Raw genomic sequence first — 20,361 nt, 5'->3', positions numbered from 1 at the left:
GGAGAATTACTGCCAATTTTGATGGTATGAGGCAATTACTTTCAAAAGCTGATTGGGCGCAGATGTTTTCAGGTAAAGGGATGGCTGGAAAGTGGGAAGGCTTCAGAAATGAGAATAACGAGTGTGCTGGGAAAGTATATTCCTGTTAGGATGAAAGGAAAGGCTGTAGGTATAGGGAATGCTGGATGACCAAAGAAATTGAGGGTTTGGTTAAGAAAACGAAGGAAGCAAACGTCAGGTATAGACAGGATAGATCGAGTGAATCCTTAGCAGAGTATAAAGGCAGTAGGAGTATAGTTAAGAGAGAAATCAGGAGGGAAAAAAGGGGACTGGCAAATAGAGTTAAGGAAAATTGAAAGGGTTTTATCAAATACATTAAGGACAAAACGGTAACTAGGGAGAGAACAGGGTCCCTCAAAGATCAGCAAGGCGGCCTTTGTGTGGAGCCGCAGGAGATTTGGGGGGGGGGGGGGGGCTGGTGGGGATACTAAGTGAGTATTTTGCATCAGTATTTATTGTGGAATAGGACATGGAAGGTATAGAATGTAGACAAATAGATGGTGGCATCTTGAAATAAATGTCCATATTACAAAGGTAGCGGCACTGGATGTCTTGAAATGCATAAAAGTGGATAACTCCCCAGGACCTGATCAGGTATTTCCTAAAACTCCATGGGAAGCTAGGGAAATGATTACAAATATCTCAGTAAGAGGATTAGCATCATCGATAGTCACAGGTGAGGTGCCGGAAGACTAGAGGTTGGCTAAAGTGATGTCTCCGTTTAACAAAGGTGGTCAAGACAAACCAGGGTACTATAGACCAGTGAGCCTGACATTGGTGGTGGGCAAATTGCTGGAGGTAATCCTGAGGGACAGGATGTACATGTATTTGGAAAGGCAAGGACTGATCAGGGATAGTCAACATAGCTTTGTGCGCAGAATATCATGGCTCACAAACTTGATTGAGTTTTTTGAAGTAGTATCAAAGAGGGCAGAGCGGTGGACGTGATCTATACAGACTTCAGTAAGGCATTCAACAAGGTTCCCCATGGGAGACTAGCTAGATTAGATTAGATTAGCAAGGTTAGATCTCATGGAATACAGGAAGAACTAGACATTTGGATACAGAACTGGCTCAAAGATAGAAGACAGAGGGTGGTGGTGGACGGTTGTTTTTCAGACTAGAGGCCTGTGACCAGTGGAGTGCCACAAGGATCTGTGCTGGATCCACTACTTTTCATCATTTATATAAATGATTTGGATGTGAGCTTAAGAGGTATAGTTAGTAAGTTTGCAGATGATGCCAAAATTGGAGGTGCAGTGGTCAGCGAAGATGGTTACCTCAGATTACAACGGGATCTTGATCAGATGGGCCGAGATGTGGCAGATGGAGTTTAACTTAGATAAATGCGAGGTGCTGCATTTTGGGAAAACAAGTCTTAGCAGGACTTATACACTTAATGGTAAGGTGTTAGGGAGTGCTGCTGTACAAAGAGACCTTGGAGTGGTCCTTGAAAGTAGAGTCACAGGTAAATAGGATTTGGTATGCTTCCTTTTTTGGTCAGAGTATTGAATACAGGAGTTGGGAGATCATGTTGCGGCTATACAGGACATTGGTTAGGCCACTGTTGGAATATTGCGTGCAGTTCTGGTCTCCATCCTATTGGAAAGATATTGTGAAACTTGAAAGGTTCAGAAAAGATTCACAAGGATGTTGCCAGGGTTGGAGGATTTGAGCTGTAGAGAGAGGTTGAATAGGATTGGGCTGTTTTCCCTGGAGCATCAGAAGCTGAGGGGTGACCTTATAGAGGTTTATGAGGTCACGAGGGGCACGGATAGGATAAATAGACAAAGTCTTTTCCCTGGGGTGCGGGAGTCCAGAACCAAAGGACAGAGATTTAGGTTGAGAGGGGAAAGATATAAAAGGGACTTAATGGGCAACTTTTTCACGCAGAGGGAGGTACTTCTTTGGAATGAGCTGCCAGAGGAAGTGGTGGAGGCTGGTATAATTGCAACATTTAAAAGGCATTTGGATAGGTATATGAATAGGAAGGGTTTGGAGGGATATGGACCAGGTGCTGGTAAGTGGGACTAGATTGGGTCGGGATATCTGGTCCAACTTGTCCACGCCGAGCAAAGTGTCTGTTTCCATGCTGTGCATCTCTATGATTATGACTAAGTCAATAATATTCAGCTCCTTTATTCTTCGTACTAAAATGTATAATTTCACATTCCATCTGTCACTTTCACCTCCTTTTTGTGTCATCCACAAGCTTGGCTATTTGTCCGTTCACTTTCCTTATACAAGTCAAGAACATATACGGTCAATAATTGTGGCCACAGCACTGATTCCTATGACAACTAATTTCAGGTTGCCATCCTGAAAATGCACTGCTATCCCTACTGTCTGATTATTTAGCCAATCCACTATCCATGCTAACACATTAACACCAACACATGGGTTCTTCAGTAGCCTAATGTATGGCACTTTATCAAATACTTTCTGAAAATCCAAATAAATTACATCCATCGTTTCTTTGTCATCTATCCTGCTTTTAATGTCCTCTTCATGAAGCCATAATGATTTTGCCTGATCGTTTTATGTATTTCTAAATGCTCTGGTATCAAATTCTTTAAAATTTCCTCTAATATTTTCCCAAAAGTAGACTTTAAGTTATTGTTATGAAGGTGTGAGGGGTCTCCCCTCTCGAATGTTCACAGATTACTGCACAGAATAAATCTTTTGTGTTACAGGTTTAAATTAGCGGGGTGGGGGGGGGGGGGGGTTTACCCTGTATCATAATACTTATAGTTACCGGTTTTCAGTTTCCTTCCTTTACTTAATAAAGATCTTGCATAGGCAGTTTTTGTATGTCTTTTCTAGAATTTAAGGATTGCTGAAAGATTAAGTTGTGTTTTTGTGCTTAAGCGATGAAGAGTGGCCAGGGCACTAAGGTAATAACCTTACTGTTTCCATTAGTGTCATGAGGTATTTTATATTTACTTTAAGCACAGAGAGTGCCTCAATTTAATGTTTCATCTGGAAGATGGTACCTCTGACAGAGCAATGTTCCCTCAGCACTGCACCAGGATTCGTAGCCCGATTTGTGCGCGCACATCTCTGGAGTAGAACTTGAATTCACGACTTAGATGTGAGCACTAGTAATTAAGCCAACTGCTTTGCCAATCGTCACTGCAAAACTCTCACTTGCACTGTTACAAGATTGCACGAATACCAACAATGTAGTTCCTTGTGTGATTGAGTCATGGCCTCTGCAAAAACCACCAGACAGAAACTATGTAGGGCTCCAGATCGTCAGAAAACAATATCTAAATGTTAAGAAATGCGATTGCTGATTAGTTTTACAAAGACCAAATGCTGATGAAGAAAATCAATATTCAGTGAGCTCCACTCAAGATATCTGCACAATGAGTATCCTCTCAGTCTTAGAAACATTTATCCTAAAAGCTCATGAAGGCCAGCTTGAACTCACCATGGCTTTATCTGATCTAACCCTGTCCCACAGCCAGTGATTGCCCATTTGTCTTTTGAGCTGTTGGTTTCTGGTCAAACTCTATACATTAAAGGACACAGGCAGCAGAGATTTGGATGAAGATTACAAAAAGCAGATTGGGAGACCAGCTAAGAGGGCACTGAATGCTTGACTCTCGAGGTAACAAAAATATGGATAATAATTTAATCTGCATTTGATTTGATGGAAGGATAGAGGCAACATTACAGCAGTAGAAACAGGCTTAGCAATTGTGCAGATATATGACTGGAAGTTTATTTCTATGTGTCATGAATTTAAACATTCACTTTTCCTGCCAGGGCTGTTCTGCATAAAAGCAGAGTGTACCATCTACAGGTGGTCTCCCTAAAGCACTTCCAACAGCACTCTTCAAACCCACAACCATTACAAACACGTAGACACGACCATCTCCAAGTTCACCTGCAAGCCGCACACCGTCTTAACTTGGAAACATAAAGCTGTTCTTTCGTCATGAAGCTGCCTAAAAATATTGGAACTCCCTTCCTTCCTATAGGGATGTGAAGGCACCTATACCACATGGGTTGCAATTGTTAAAGAAAGCAGCTCTCCATCATCTTCTCAGAGTATTTATGGATGGGCATTAAACAATGACTTTGACAGTGGCATTGACATCCAAAGCACAAGTTTGGAACAAACAACTAAGGTCTCAAACAGCCTGGTTCAGCTTCTGAGGGAGAGCAATGAGTTAAGGACAAGGGAACACAGTTTGTCAAGGGAAGTAAAAGCATTAGGAAGACTGATGCTATTACTTAATTTGAGAACATTTCGGCTCATCCTTTATTGCACCATCTGACAATTTACTCCGAGAAAGTGGATGTGTAGAAGATGCAGTAATGAGGTACAGCTGAATGGCATTGGCATATATGTGGAAATTTGCATTGCTTTTCATTTTCCAATTTAAAATACACTGAAGGTAAACTGTTGTCAATTCCCAAATATTTACTCTTCAACATATCTCAACACATCACTCATGTAAAACATGACAACCAATTTCGCTTCCCTTCTATTGCAAGCCAGTTGATGACATTTAACAATTACCTTCTCACATCACCTGTAATAGACATGAATTCATTGGAATGACAGTGATTGTGACAAGGTCAACCAGCTGGACCTCTCAATGAGTTCCCCGATTGGATTAGATTAACAGCTTCAATCAGGGAGCACTGGCTAATGTATAAAAAGGATGAAAACAAAAATAGAAGTTGCCAAAAAAGTTCAGCAGGTCTCATAGCACGTGTGGAGAGAAAGGAGAGTTAATGTTTCAGGTCCAGAGAACAACTTCAGAAGTTCAGTTATTTTTGTTTGATTTTCAGCATCCACAGTTCTTTTGCTTTTTTGTTTAATTTATAAAAAGGGTAAGTGTCAGAGATACTGACACTCTGGTGCCTGACTCTGTGTGAGGCAACAGTATAATCAAGGACTATGTAAATAAAGGGTGACTTGGTGATGGGGTACCAGCCTCTGTGGAATTTTTTCAGGAACTGAAGCAGGCCATCAAGCCCCTCCAGTCCATTCGAACATTCAATTAGGATAAAAATAATTAACTTGTAATTTCACCTACAAAAAAAATTATACTCTATTTTGTCTTTTTTTCAATTAACCTAATTCTGATTGCTTTTTAGGAGAAGAGTTCCAGATTTCCAGTAACCTTTCTGTTTAGGAATGCTTTTTGACATCCAGCCCTGAATAACCTAGTTCTAATTTTAGGATTATGCCACTTGTTTTGGCATCCCCTTCCACAGGGAAGAAGGTAGATGCAAAGAAATGATCAAATCATTTAATTATCTTAAACATCATTTAAATCTCTCTTTAATCTTTTATACTTGAGCAAATACAAACCCAGACTACACAATCCAAGGTTATAACTTAATTTTCAGTCTTGGCATATTTCTGGTGAATTTGTGATAACCCCTTGCAAGGTCAATACTTTCTTCTGTGACAAAGATGCCATCTCATTTCCAGAATTGGGCCTAATCAGAGTTTAATACAACTATAGCATAACATCTATTCCTTTGTAGCCCAGCCACCATGAGATAAAGCTCAAAATTTCATTTCCTCATTAAAAGTGTTTCAGAACTTGCATTGTGCAAACTTACTTATATTACGATTGAATGATTTATGTAGTTGGAGACCTAAAACATTCTAGGAAAAACTGAGGACTGCAGATACTGGAGATCAGAGTCGAGAGTGTGGTGCTGGAAAAGCACAGGTCAGGCAGCATCCGAGGAGCAGGAGAATCGACGTTTCGAACTTAAGCCCTTCATCAGGAATGAGGCTTGTGGGTCGGGCTGAGAGATAAATGGGAGGGGGGTTGCAGAAAGATAGCTGAGAGCGCGATAGGTGGATGAAGGTAAGGGAGAAGGTGATAGGTCAGAGGGGGAAAGTGATGGACAGGTCTGGAGGGCCATGCTGAGTTGGAGGCTTGGGACTCGGATAATGTGGGGACAGGGGAAATGAGGAAGCTGTTGAAATCCACATTTATCCTGTGTGGTTGCAGGGTCCCAAGGTGGAATATGAGACGTTCTTTGCCCAAGCGTTGAGTGGTAACGGTTTGGCAGTGGAAGAGGCCCAAGACCTGCATGTCCTTGATGGAGTGGGAGGGGGAGTTGAACTGTTCAGCTACAGGGTGGTGGGGTTGGTGGGTGCGGGTATCCCAGAGATGTTCTGAGATGATCCACAAGGAGGCGTCTTGTTGCCCCGATGTAGAGGAGACCACACCGGATGCAACAGATGCAGTAGATGACATTGGTAGAGGTACAGATAAATTTCTGACAGATGTGGAAGGATCCTTTGGTTCACTGGATGGAGGTGAGGGAAGTGGTTTGTGCACAGGTTTTGCACTTCCTGCAGTGGCAGGTAAAGGTGCCAGTAGTGGGGTGTGGGCAGCTGGGCGTTGTCGAACTGACGAGTAATTCTGCGAGTTGGCGCTTGTGTGTAGAGGGCAGTATGCCACACTACTACTGCGTCTGTGGGTCTGATGGTGAAGTTGGGGATCGAGTGGAGGAAGTGGAGGGCTGCGCGTTGTAAGGGTGGGAGGTTGGAGTGGGTGAGATGGTTGGACAGGTTGAGACAGTCAATGTCACAGCGACAGTTTGAAATGAAGAGGTCAACGCCGGCATGGGGTGTCCAGGTGGATGGAGTATGTTGGAAACGGGAAAAGGGGCCCTCAGTGGGTGGGTGGGTGTCTTGGTTGAAAAGGTGGGCATGGAGGCAGAGGTAGAAACATTCAAGGTCGCAGCGTGGGCAGAGACAGAGGAAGAATCCACTCTCAACCCAAAATATTCTGTCCTGCCACAGTTAAGTTTTCACCATTTAGAGAATATTCTGACCATCTTTCTTGGGTCTGAGGTAGATAACCTCAAACATCCCACTAATGAACTTTTAATCTATTAGTTTTGTCCACTCACCCAATCCATTGATGTCTCTATAGGGCAACATGAGGATCATGATACAGCAATCTACTTACCCACAAACCCTTCCTTGCCAACAAGCTTCAGTGCCAACTTGTCAGCTAGAATTGAAGAACTACCATGTGCAATATTTGCAAAAGGTCCAGCGTGCACAAACACAGGGGTCCCCTTAGGGTGGATGAGAGAAACAAATGAAGAGAGAAGTGTTCAAAATCAAGAGAGACACATAGTATCAGCAATAACAACCATCTACAACAGAAAGAATTTCAAAACTTCTTTCTAACTCTGAAGCACAGCAAACTCGCAGCAACAACACCCACCAATGTTCCCTCTAAGATGTGTAAACCATAACAATCTGGAATGTAGCATGTAGCCCAACAAACAGGACAAGCACAGCAAAAACTAGAGGGAACACTGACACCAGCCCTTATTATCTGTACAAAATACATGATTTGTCACAGTTAGATTTATAACTCTGGATTAGAATCCAAAATAGTTGTACAGTGGTTATAAATATTGAACAAACCTGAAAGAAGGAAACTTCATTGGTTACTTTTGATAACAATTTACATTTGGCCAGTGTAAGGATAATATCTTGATATTTTATTTTAGATTGTGGACTAAAACAGGAAAATAACATTAAGGATTGTAGAAGAATTGTTGCACTTTTTAGAAAGCAAGTAATCTGACTGTTTTGTTGAGGGTTGGGATTTAAAAGGAGCTTAGTGTTTAAACTAGTGGAGGAATATGGCAATAGTTCATAACTGCTTAACTCTGTTGAAGTCTATTTACTTGTAATAAGGTGTCAGTTTTGTGAAATGTATAAACATGGTCTCTTCTTTGTCGACCTCGGTATGGAAGTCCTAAATTGGAGAATTTTGCATGCTTTTTAAAATCTCTTGTAACAACTCTGGGAACAGTGAGGCTTGATATCCAGCACACTACTCCAATGAGGTGTAATTGGAGTAGCTCCTATAGGACACAGAATCCTCTAAGGTGAGAATGCTATCAACTGAACAACAGCTAATATTGGTGTAGAAATGAACCCTAGAGTTCAGTTTGCACTTTTATTGCTGTGTTAACTTAAATTGTTACTTTTAACAATTGATGAATTTGTATCCAGAGAACCCTTTGCTACTTCTATGCTATGCTACTTAAGAGTTTTAATTTTTACAGGAGCGGCAGCCTCTTTATTCCTCTCTCCAAAATACAAGTGCTGATAGTAAGTTAAATATCAAGTTGATTGATCAACAAATTAGAAGTAGAAGGTCATTCCCGATATGAACCGAGATCTGTGTCATGTGGCAGACCTGGGGTGAGCAGAGAAATATAATTGAAAACGATGCACCATCTCTGAGAGAGGACAAAGTAAACCAAAGGAAACTGAGTTGCTATGTTCTGTCCTCCCATTGTACGTCTGAACTGAAAATATACTTAGATTTTCAAGTTTCAATCAGATTCTCACTCATGATACCACTTAGCTCAGCTGAGGAAACAGATGGGGGCACATGCTGAATTGACATTGACAGTTTGTAGATCTTCACATCCTTCCTTTGGAGAATACGATTAATTTGTGGAATGGTTTGCAGACCAATCACCAGTCTGCTTTGTGAACTCTCAATGGTTTTAACCTGCTTAAGGCCAATCCATAGGATACTCCATCCTAAACAGTGCAAGGGTTTTAGTCGTTTCCACAACTAATCTATAAAGTGCCTTCAATGTAGTAAAATGTGCCAAGGAGTTTCAAGATGTAATCTGACATCAATCACATGAGGAGATGTCACAATAGATGATAAAAGCAATGGTCAAAGAGGTATATTTCAAGGAGAATCTGAGGGGAGGAGGTAGAAAGGCACTTGTTTAGCAAGGAAATCCTTGATTTCAGGGTTGGCACACTAGAAGACACCTCCAACAATTGAAAGGTATGGAAATTTGGATTGGTCATGGGACCAAATTGGAGAAATGCAGAGATTTTGGACATGTCACGGGCCTTTGTATGTCTTCAGAAGGCCACAAGGACAAGGAGGAACCTTCATTGCATCTTTGTTATCAACATTGGTTGAAAAAGACTGAGTGCAAAACAGATTAATCTATGACAGACTTCCCCCACAAAATTATATTCTAGTTAGTTAGTTCATAAATTCTCATTCACCTCCTTTGAGTATTTCTCATGCTCTTTTTAAATGACCTTTATTTTTGCATAGATCCATACAATTACTTCATATATACAAAAATAATAAATGACTTCAGCTTCAAAAATAACCAGCTTGAACTTGTTTTCCTTCTGTGACCCTTAACAGACCCCTCAAGCGCTATCTGTGAACATATGAGCCATCCCTTCACTAGAGAAAGCACCATAATGCAAAGTTCTCAGCCTCAAAACATGAAAATAAAAAAAAAGCAAGAGACAGAGATAAAGAATAAGAGCCCTCAGGTTCCAGCAAGAGAGAGAATAAGTATTAGCTGCGAAAGCCCATTTACTAAATATTTACAATTGGTGTACATTCAAAGACTTTACCTTTTGCCAGTCCACTAGAGTCCACAGGCTGACCTAGACTCCAGTCTGAGAGTAGGCTTGAGTGCCTGCCTTGATGGCTGAGCATTCCAAACATATTTATGCAGATAAGGCTTTACACTTTAAGATCTGTACATTTACCTACTGTTTGGATTTTTTTTCTGTTTTTTAAATTCTGGTCTTGTAACCAACATGGGACTGGAGAATGGCCACTTTGTACACTTTTCACTGTGCTCCTGTATTCGTATACTTGAGTTCATGTGACAATAAAATCTAATTCTAATTCTTATAAAGGCAGATTTTTGCTGAGTATGGAACAAAGATGAATAAAAAGACTTGAGGCACAGAATAACCATGGTGTGACTAAATAGCAGAATGGTCTCAAAGCGAGAAATGGTCTAACCATGTGCCTATGTACCTTATTAGCTGTTAATCATTGCTCAAACGAATAACTCTCAGCTTGGAGTCAGAAGGTCAGAATTCAAACTTATGGGAGGATCTTGACAATATAATTTGGAATCATACTACTGGTGCAGTACTGAGCACTGCACTGCCTTTTAAGATGGCAAGCTGACTTTTCTTTTTTTAGGTGAACATAGAAGTTTCATTGACATTATTCAAAGAACAACAGTATATTTATCCCAGAGTCCAGGCCAAAATTTATTTCTCAGCCAACTTCACTAAAACCAAATTATCTAACCATTACTCCATTGCTGTTTGAGCGACCACATTGCGCACAAATTGGCTGTTGAAATCCTGTGTTAGAATAGTAATTTCACTTCAAAATGAGTTAACTGGCCAGTTACATCCTAGGTAAGGAAAGGCATTACATGTTGCTTCTTTTCCAAACTCAGTGGGGAGGCCCTCCTGGGATTAGGTCTATGAGCGTTCTTTATGTTCTTACCTCCAGAGTTTGCATCAAAGTTGGTTTGAGAGCATCTTTCATCAGAACGGCTAGTGCACCAGTAACCCCCTGCACAAAATTAGCAGAGAAATTACTTATTAAAAAAAAGTGTGGTCTTCAGATGGACAGAAGTAGACAAATTCTCAGATATGGACTACTTATGCAACAAACAAGTTCAAGTTCTGCATTTATAGCTTGAGAATTTGAAATCAGTCTACAAAAATCAATCTGGAAATGGAATCAATCAGAACCAATACCATGCAACTGTGAATTTTCTACAAACTCAGTTGGTTCACTAATGCTCTTAAGAATGATGAAATCTGCATTCTTATCCAGTTAGACCATTATAGGGATTCCAACCTCTCATCAACGGAACTGCACTCAATTTTGAGGAGGGGCGTTCCAAAAACCCTCAACCCTCCGAGGGGTAAAATGTTTATTCGTTTTTGTTTTAAATGGGCAGGTGGGCTTTATTTTAAACTATAACCCCTAGCTTTTCCACATCAACCCATTCAAGTCCCCCCCAGGATCAGTGTTGGAGTGGATTTCCTCGAATTCTGGGAGTAGTAATTACTGTTTTATAAGCTATGCATTATTTTGGAAATTTGAAAAGCAAAAGCAATCAAACCAACGGCACTTTAAAAAGGAGGATGAGAGACAAAGCAGTGACCACGTGGGAAGTGACACATTTAAAAGGTATTTGGATAGGTATAGGAATATGAAGGGTTTAGGGCATATGGGCCGGGTGCTGGGAATAAATTAATTTCGGACATCTGGTCGGCATGGACGAGTTGGACCAAAGGGTCTGTTTCCATGCTACAGAGCTCTAAGACAACTGATTTTTGCACTGTCTTTTACGTAGCTTAACCTATCTAATGAAAATCTGGAATTCGGAAGAAGCAGAGAGCAGAAGAGTCTAAGGGGAAAAAAAAAGAGTGAACAACATTGCAGAACTCCAGAAGCTCATGGGTGAACAATTGACTAGCCATACTGACAGAAGCAAACCAATGAATTGTGGTGAATTCTACCATCCAGCCATAGCTGAGCCAGTAGCACACTCTCCTGAGTTAGCAGGACATGGGTTCCAATCCACCTCCAGAAGCCAATGCAAAGATACACTTCTGTGAAGTACACAGGCAGGACTACACTGTCAGCAGCAACTTTTTTTTTAATTGAATAGCATTAAGGCAGTGTCTGTTATTCTTCCCTTTGTAAAAGCGGGGTCACAGTTTAAGGATACAGGATAGGCCATTTAGTACTGAGACAATGAGTGGTCAGCCGATGAAATCGTTTACACAGAATACAGCTGACGCCAAAACATTGAATGTTTTCAAGAGAGAGTTAGGTATAGTTCTTAGGGATAAAGAGACCAAAGGGGATGGAGAGAAAGTGAGAACAGGGTACTGAATTGGATATTCAGCCATGATCATATTGAATGGTGGAACAAACTTGAAGTGCTTAATGGCCCATTCTTGCTCCAATTATCTATGTTTCTACAAAAAAAAAGTGTCATGGGATTTTAAATACACCTGATCAGGCAGACAAAAATGGAAACAGAGTCAAATGAGTCATAGAATAGTGGACACAAAAGTTTAGAGGGAATATTAATATACTGTCTTAGAAACAGACAAGTCAGAGGGATAGAAGGGAATTCCAGACTTTAGAAGCAGAGGCAGAACCACCAATAGTAGAAAAATTAAACATTAGGGATGTGTAAAAGGCCAGGGTTGACAGAATCCTGAGATCTTGAGGGGCTGGAGGCAATTAGAGGTTGGGAAGATATGTTCTATAATAGGCTGTTTCTTCCCTCCCACCAACCTTTCAGTAAATGAACAACCCCTCAACAGAGGTACAAAGCTCCAACCTTTGAGAGTCTACAAAGAAATAAAAATTGATGGGATTCCAAAAGTATTAATCTTCAGTCAGTCAGACTTCAGTGCTGGAAATAGTGAGAACTGCAGAAGCCGGAGGATCAGAGTGGAGCTACAAAAGCACAGCATATCAAGCAGCAGAGGAGAAAGGGAGTCAACAGTTTAGGTCAGAACCTTTTATCAAGACTGGCGGAGGGAAGGGAGTTGCAAAATAAATAATGGGAGTGGGTGGGGTTGGGGGAAGAGGAGGGAGGTAATTGTAATTAGTCAGTAGGAAGGGTGGAGCAGATAGGTGGGAAGGAAAGAAGATGGACAGGGAGGATCAGGTTAACAGGGAGGAGTGGAGAGGGAGACCTGGACTTAGGATAAGATGGGGGTTGGGGAAGTTTGGAAGCTGGTGAATTCAATGTTAATTGTCATTGAGAGTATTTTCTGATGGTGCCTGACTTTCTTTTAAGGTTAAGAAAAATACTGAATTTAAGTAAACAAGAAAAGTCACCATTGGCAACCTATCCTGTTGGACTCAAACTATTCTGTATTTAAAAGGATCATTTAATTATTTGGAACACAAACAGCAAGTTCATTACAATTTTAAAGGAATATTTACTGGAAAATACATTAATACATTAAATATGTAAGAAGACAACCTTTTTTTAGTTTCAGATTGGCTCAGTTGTAGAAAACACCTACCTCCATGTCAAAGTGATATGGGTTTAACCAACACTCTAGATTTAATGGCTAATCTAGGCTGGAAATGCCAAGGGAGTAAAACACTGTCAGAGGCACCAACATTTGGATGAAACAATAGACTGAGACCCTCCGCCTGGAAGAAGAGGATGTGAAAGACTCCATAGCACTATATCAAAAAAAGGGTACATGGAATGCTCCTTGCTGTGCTAGCCAATATTTAATCCCTCAAAAAAAATTATTCAAACAAATAATCTGTTCATTGTTGCTTTGCTGTTTGTAGGAGCTTGGTAGGCAAACTGATTACCACATTTCCTACATTAGAATAATAACTACAGTATTAGCTGTAAAGTGTCTTGGAGATTCCCCAAGTTTATAAAAAGGTGCTGTGTAAATACAAGTCCCCATTTCTTTCGTCCACCAGATCCATAAACTGAGTTCATTCAGAAATGACCTCTTTCCAATGATAATTACAGAGCTAACTTTTGTAATCTGGCATTATCACCTCCCTTGCATATAGTCATTTATATATAAATATCCAGGCATTTGACAACACCATTGGTACATACCAGATCTTCTGCAGTAACTGGTTGTCCTTTCCGGTCATTGGCTACCACAATTCTACCAAGCCGAGTTTTCATGTCAGCCAGGCCATTGGTCAGGGCAAGGATTGCCATGATTTCACTGGCAACAGCAATATCAAACTGACACTTCATGAGAAGAAAGACAAGTTAGAACAACTCAAGGTCATACCAGCTACTGTATATCTGCCAGAGTGATCGAATAGAGTCAGTTAAACTGGTTTTATTTTGTTCATCTGCGGCCATTCCTGTTCGTTTTTCATCTGTAGACTTACAACAATCAATTTGCTGAACTCAGGAGAAGGAGAGGAATCCTTGGCAAAACATATAGATTATGTACCAGGGAATAACTCAATGCAAGGCAAGGTGACATTGTTGAGTCATTACTTTTAAAGTCACAGATTCAGTCCTCATTTTGTTTTGTAATAGTTACCATGATCAATTCCCAAACTGTAAACTTTTTTAATTCAAACTCTTTAATGCTGCAGCAGTGCCCTGTGGGCCAAAAGGTCCAGGCTCAAGTCCCCTCTACCCCAATACGTATGTCTTAACATGTTCAATACACTGATTTTAAAAAAAACTGTGACATTAATTAGAACCAACTGTCCTCCTGACAATCAACCCTCTCAAGCCTAATCTATGATTCAATTAGATCATGCTTGATCAGTATTTTAATTTCATCCATCCCCATGACTATATTATCACCTAATTTCAGATCACAGAAAAACTACACAGACAGAAAAACTCTATGATAACACAAAACAAGTTATTGTTCAAGGGAGATCAAGGGAAAATTTTAATAAAAGGGAATACAAGATTATGGCAGGTTTAGACAAGTGGACCAAGAAAAGCTGTTGCCATTAGCTCATTGTACAAAGACGTAAAGGGCACATATTTAATGTTTTGGTCAAGAAATGCAGAGGAGTTGGAGGATATCAAAAGAGGGAAATAGAGTAACAGGACAGTGGGTATAAAGCAGGGAATGGGAAGAAGAGTGTATTCACTAATCTTAAATACACTAATAATGCTCTACAGATAATCAGTGTGAATGTAATAGACCAAATGATTCTTATGCTATAGTGACTCTCGATTCGAGGGCAGTTAAAGCCATTTCCCAAACAGATTGGCTGCATTCATTTATCCACATATTGTCTGATCTTCATACAGTTACAACACCCTGGAGAGATCCATCTAATCAAAACACTGCCCAAGAAATGGGAAAGCTTTGATCAAATGTCCATTTGGCACCTCAGCAAGTTTTATGCCATAAAGATAGTGGATTGTAAAATTAGGAGGTATGAACAGACACTAGATTGGAATCTAACTAGTCTCCGTGGAACAGCTGGATTTAAATTAATCATCACATTTTACAACACAGGAGGCCATTTGGCCCATAATGCCATGCCAGCTCCTTAAGAGAGCTGTCCACTTACCCCAAGTCACTTTCCTCCCTCTCCACAGATATGCAAACCTTACCCTTATGTTGGGCTTTCTTTTTCCATCAATTGTTCTGTAACAACCTAATAACATTTCATTTGTAGCCAGTTGGTGGCAGTGTTAGTTACACGTTGTGCAGTTTGTTAGGAATTCTGCCAAGCCTTAATCAGATAGTGTCATACAGCATAGAAAAAGGCCCTTCAGTCTACCATATCTAAATTGACCAACAAACACCAAGTACACTGGTCCCAATTAGTGCACTTGGTACATAGTCTATTATGCCCAAGAATGATTTGAAGTATTTTTCTTGCATCTCTGAGAAAACACCTTTTATCAAAAATTTTAAAACAAACAAGAATAATCACTGGTTATCTTGCAGTGTTTCTTTTCTGCCAAGACTCTGATAGCGTACAACTGGTTCAACTTTAGGTGCAGATGCATGGCATAACATTATGCCTCTCACCACGTCCACAGTGAAGAAACAGTGAACCCGGCCCCGTACCGACAGGGAGCAGAGTGAGTAGACTTCAAAACCTGAAGTCAGGATCAGTTGCATCATTGGAGAAAGTTCACCTGGTACATAGCCTTGGTAAGGGCACTTGTATGGGCAACCTGTGAGTATGTCAGAAGCAGCTAAAATGAGACCAGCCTGGTGTCACACAGCATTACCAGCTCATTCCATCCACTGCCTTAATTACCTAATGTTTCCAATAAATACAAAGATATTTTAAGTGTCACAACTCAAAGTTAGTATAGTTCATGATTGGTATGCAAAAAACAGTAAAACAGTCCATACCTCGCGAGCAAATCCTTTCTCTGTATTTGACTGCCCGATTGTTATTTTCCTCAAGAAACGATCATTTGTATCAAGCACTGGGGGGACAAAAAGTTTACAATACAACTTAAAGGATATAACCAGGTAAAGAGTTAATGTGGAAGGCTTGAATGAAGGTGTGGGGTGGGGGAAAACAGAGAGAGAGGGGGAGAGAGAGAGAGAAGAGAGAGAGAGAGAGAAGAGAGAGAGAGAGAAGAGAGAGAGAGAGAGAGAGAAGAGAGAGAGCAGGGAGTTGGTAAGGCCGCCCAAGAGATGATTGAGCTGGGCAGTATACAGTATAGTACACAACCTCTGTCTCAGATAGATGTAAAAGATCCCATAATACTAGTTTAAGGAAGGAATGCTCTTTCCAGGTCTTGGCAAGTACTTATTCCTCTGCCAGCACCACTAAATACATGATCTAGTCATTGGCAATTGGATGTTTATAGAATCTAACTCTGTACAAATTGGCAAACATATTTCCTATATTTGAGTAGTAATTCCACTTCAGAGTACTTTGGATCATGAGTGTAGGTTTGCTCGCTGAGCTGTAGGTTTGATATCCAGACGTTGCGTTACCTGGCTAGGTAACATCAGTGGCGACCTCCAAGTGAAGCAAAGCTGTTGTCTCCTGCTTTCTATTTATATCTTTCTCCTGGATGGGGTTCCTGGGGTTTGTGGTGATGTCATTTGCTGTTTGTTTTCTGAGGGGTTGATAGATGGCATCTAGATCTATGTGTTTGTTTATGGCACTGTGGTTGGAGTGCCAGGCCTCTAGGAATTCTCTGGCATGCCTTTGCTTAGCCTGTCCCAGGGTAGATGTGTTGTCCCAGTCGAAATGGTGGTTTTTTTCATCCGTGTGTAGGGCTACGAGGGAGAGAGGGTCGTGCTTTTTGTGGCTAGCTGGTGTGCGTGTATCCTGGTGGCTAACTTTCTTCCTGTTTGTCCTATGTAGTGTTTGTGGCAGTCCTTCCATGGAATTTTGTAGATGACATTGATTTTGTCCATGGGATGTACTGGATCTTTTAAGTTTGTTAGTTTTTGTTTGAGAGTGTTGGTGGGTTTGTGTGCTACTAGGATTCCGAGGGGTCTCAGTAGTCTGGCTGTCATTTCTGAAACTTCTTTGATGTATGGTAAGGTGGTTAGGGTTTCTGGCTGTGTTTGGTCTGCTTGTCATGGTTTGTTCTTGAGGAATCTGCGCAATTTTTTTTGAGTATCCATTCTTTTTGAATACGTTGTGTATGTGGTTCTCCTCTGTTTTGCGCAGTTCGTCTGTGCTGCAGTGTGTGGTGACTCGTTGGAATAGTGTTCTGATACAGCTTTGTTTGTGTGTGTTGGGATGGTTGCTGATGTGGTTAAGTATTTGGTCAGCGTTTGTCAGTTTTCTGTATAAGCAGGTTTGTAGTTCTCCATCGCCCTTTCTTTCAACTGTGACATCCAGTAATGCGAGTTTGTCGTCAGCTTCTTCCTCCCTGGTGAACTTCATGCCTGTGAAGGTGTTGTTGATGATGTTAAATGTCTCTTTTATCTTGTTTCGTTTTGTGATGACAAATGTGGGTGGCACGGTGGCACAGTGGTTAGCACTGCTGCCTCACAGCGCCGGAGACCCGGGTTCAATTCCCGCCTCAGGCGACTAACTGTGTGGAGTTTGCACATTCTCCCCGTGACTGCGTGGGTTTCCTCCGGGTGCTCCGGTTTCCTCCCACAGTCCAAAGATGTGCAGGTCAGGTGAATTGGCCATGCTAAATTGCCTGTAGTGTTAGGTATGGGGTTGATGTAGATGTATGGGTGAGTACGCTTCGGCGGGGCGGTGTGGACTTGTTGGGCCGAAGGGCCTGTTTCCACACTGTAAGTAATCTAATCTAATCTAATGTGTCATCTACGTAGCAGACCCAGATTTTTGGTTTGATGGTTGGTAGGGCTATTTGTTCTAATCTTTGCATTACTGCTTCTGCTATGAATCCTGATAGCGGAGATCCCATGGGTGTGTCGTTGGCTTGTTTGTAGACTATGTTGTTGAAAGTGAAGTAGGTGTGAGGCACAGGTCCACTAGCTTCATGATGTTTTTGTTGGTAATGTGATTGATGGTGGTTGGTGTGTGTGTGATCGTCTCTTCTAAAAGTGTGGTAAGTGTTTCCTTTGCCAGGTCGATGTTGATGGAGGTGAACAGTGCTGTGATGTCGAATGAGATCATTGCTTCGTCTTCCTCTATTTTGGTGTTTTTGATGATTTTTAGGAATTCCTGGGTGGAGTGGATGGAGTGCTGTGACTCTTCTACTAGGTATTTCAGTATTGCGTGCAGTTCTTTGGCCAGTCTGTAAGTTGGTGTTCCTGGTAGTGCGATTATAGGACTGAAGGGGGCCCCTCGTTTATGGATTTTTGGTAGTCCGTAGAATCGTGGGGTGTTGGTCCCGTTGGGTTTCATTTTCTGGAATTCTGTCTTGTTTAATTGTCCAGAATTGTGTAATTTTCTTAGGAGATATGTAATTTTGTTTCCTAGTTGTGGGGTCCGGTCTAGCGCCACCTGTTGGCAGATGTTGGTGTCTGTAAGTAGTGCATTGGCTTTCTCAACGTAGTCCCTTCTGTTCAGCGAGCAAACCTATACCCTAAATCTCAACCTGAGCTACAAACCTTACGCTTTGGATCATTTCACAGTATATTTGCTGGATTTTCCTCCCATTCATACAGTTGAGGGCTGATACATACTGGAATAATAGTTACTCAGCATTCCTAATCACCAACCTAACAGATTCCTCCTTTGATTTTAAAGCTAGTAAATCATTTCACAAAATGAGATAATTCTCCCCTCTAATCATTTCACCTGTTTCTGATTAAACAAAAAAATTATGTTAGCTTTTAAAATATCTCTCACCTCGTTGCCAGGTAATTGTAGAAGGATCAATGTCCAAACGAACAAATTTTGAGACTTCTTCTGGTGCCAACTGGCGCGGGTCCTTTTTCTGGATCCCTAGTCGCTGCAGTGGAAAAGACAAATATTGTGAAACTCAGCTGATTGTCATAGATCAGTGTGTCTACCATGTGTAAGTATTTTTTCTTTACACAAAACCTAATTGACAGAAATTCAAAAAGCAAGCAAGCAATCAGGTGTACATTATAACTAAATCAGTTCAGCTCCAGTCACAAAGTAAATGGAACAGATTATTATATTTAACCAAGATGTTTGAACTAATATTACAAAGTTAAAATACAATTTATTAGGACAAGGCGTGGGATAAGTCCTATCTGATGGGCTATACCATATTAGCCTAGAACTTATATCACAGCTGGAACATGACAGCACAATGAAATCCCTTCACCCGGATCTGACATTGAACAGATCATATATGATCTTTACTATAAAACTATTTATTCAGCTTGCTTTCAGATATTATAACATCAATATCTAACAGGAATCTGTCAGTCAGTCAATCTCAGGCTTGAACTTTTCAAGTAACTAGATTCAACAGTTTTCTGGGAGAAAGCATTCCTTGAATGACGCTGGTGTCCACTATCAGCCCTGGAAAACCTAGCTCTAAAGGTTGTGTCTCACTGTTGTGGACTTGCAGGGAATGAATAAACTTGCCTAACTAGCTCAGCAAATGTTTTGGAGAATTTGAAATATCATTAAATCACTTTGAAGGTTCCTATGTTCAAGGAATACAAGCTCATACTCTGCATCTTTCCACCATAGTCCTTTGAGTCCATGTTACTATTGTACTGAAGAAGCTCAGCAGATCTGGCAGCATCTGTGGAGACGAATCAGAATTAACACTTCAGGTCCAGTGACCATTCCTCAGAATTGATGGTAACTAGGAAAAAGTTGTTTTTTAACGCAGAAATTAGAGTGGGAGGAAAGGGTAAGGAGTTAATGATAGGTGGAGATGGAGCCAAAAGAAAGAGAGAGAAGAACAGTTAGACAGACAAAGGAGTCCCCACGAGTAGCTATTCATCCTCCTATGCTGATCATTATCCAGTCCTTTGTTGATCCAACTCTTCTCCTCTCTTTGGGCTCTATCCCCACCTATTGTTTGCTCCTTACCTCCCTCTCCCCGTTCTATCTTCTACATAAAGACCAACCTTTTCTTAGATACCATCAGTTCTGAGGAAGAGTCACTGGATGTGAAACATTAACTCAGATTTCACTGCACAGATGCTGCCAGATCTGCTGAGCTTTTCCAGCAATTTCTGTTTTTGTCTCTGATTTTCAGCAACCACAGTTCTATTGTTTTTTACCATTGTGCTGAATGTGTAATGTATCCACTCCAAGAATAATATTTCCTTCCTAGGATTGATCAATTCTATTTAATTCACAGACGCTAAAAGAAACAATACATGGGGTGCCATCTATCAGGCAATTTATCAGATCAAAGTTTGAGAAGATTTGTAGTTCGGGTCATGACAAGCAACATGAGCTCAACTGAGACAACACTACTATTATAAGACAAGCCAAACAGAGAACAGCCAGGGAATTGCTAGAGACATGGCACTCATCCACAGATTCCATCAACAAACACATCGACCTGGACCCAATATACCGGCCACTGCAGCGGACAGCTGGAACTGACAACCAGAAGCGGCAGAGACAAACC

General features: G+C 41.0%; 1 protein-coding gene across 1 annotated transcript in view; it reads right to left on the bottom strand.

Moving 5' to 3' along the window:
- Positions 1–20,361, bottom strand: part of mthfd1l (methylenetetrahydrofolate dehydrogenase (NADP+ dependent) 1 like) — a 171,826-nt gene that overhangs the window by 84,408 nt on the left and 67,057 nt on the right. Inside the window, exons 16-20 of the mRNA XM_072581340.1 lie at positions 18,645–18,747; positions 15,755–15,831; positions 13,510–13,650; positions 10,383–10,451; positions 7,020–7,131 (exon numbers count right to left, since the gene is read on the bottom strand). Of these exons, the coding sequence (XP_072437441.1) occupies positions 7,020–7,131; positions 10,383–10,451; positions 13,510–13,650; positions 15,755–15,831; positions 18,645–18,747 (502 nt within the window). The remainder of the gene's footprint in view (positions 1–7,019; positions 7,132–10,382; positions 10,452–13,509; positions 13,651–15,754; positions 15,832–18,644; positions 18,748–20,361) is intronic.

Source organism: Chiloscyllium punctatum, chromosome 11, assembly GCF_047496795.1.
Source record: "Chiloscyllium punctatum isolate Juve2018m chromosome 11, sChiPun1.3, whole genome shotgun sequence".
Lineage (NCBI taxonomy): Eukaryota > Metazoa > Chordata > Chondrichthyes > Orectolobiformes > Hemiscylliidae > Chiloscyllium > Chiloscyllium punctatum.
The sequence above is the reverse complement of the archived record's forward strand: the minus strand, read 5'-3'. Positions and strand labels throughout refer to the sequence as shown.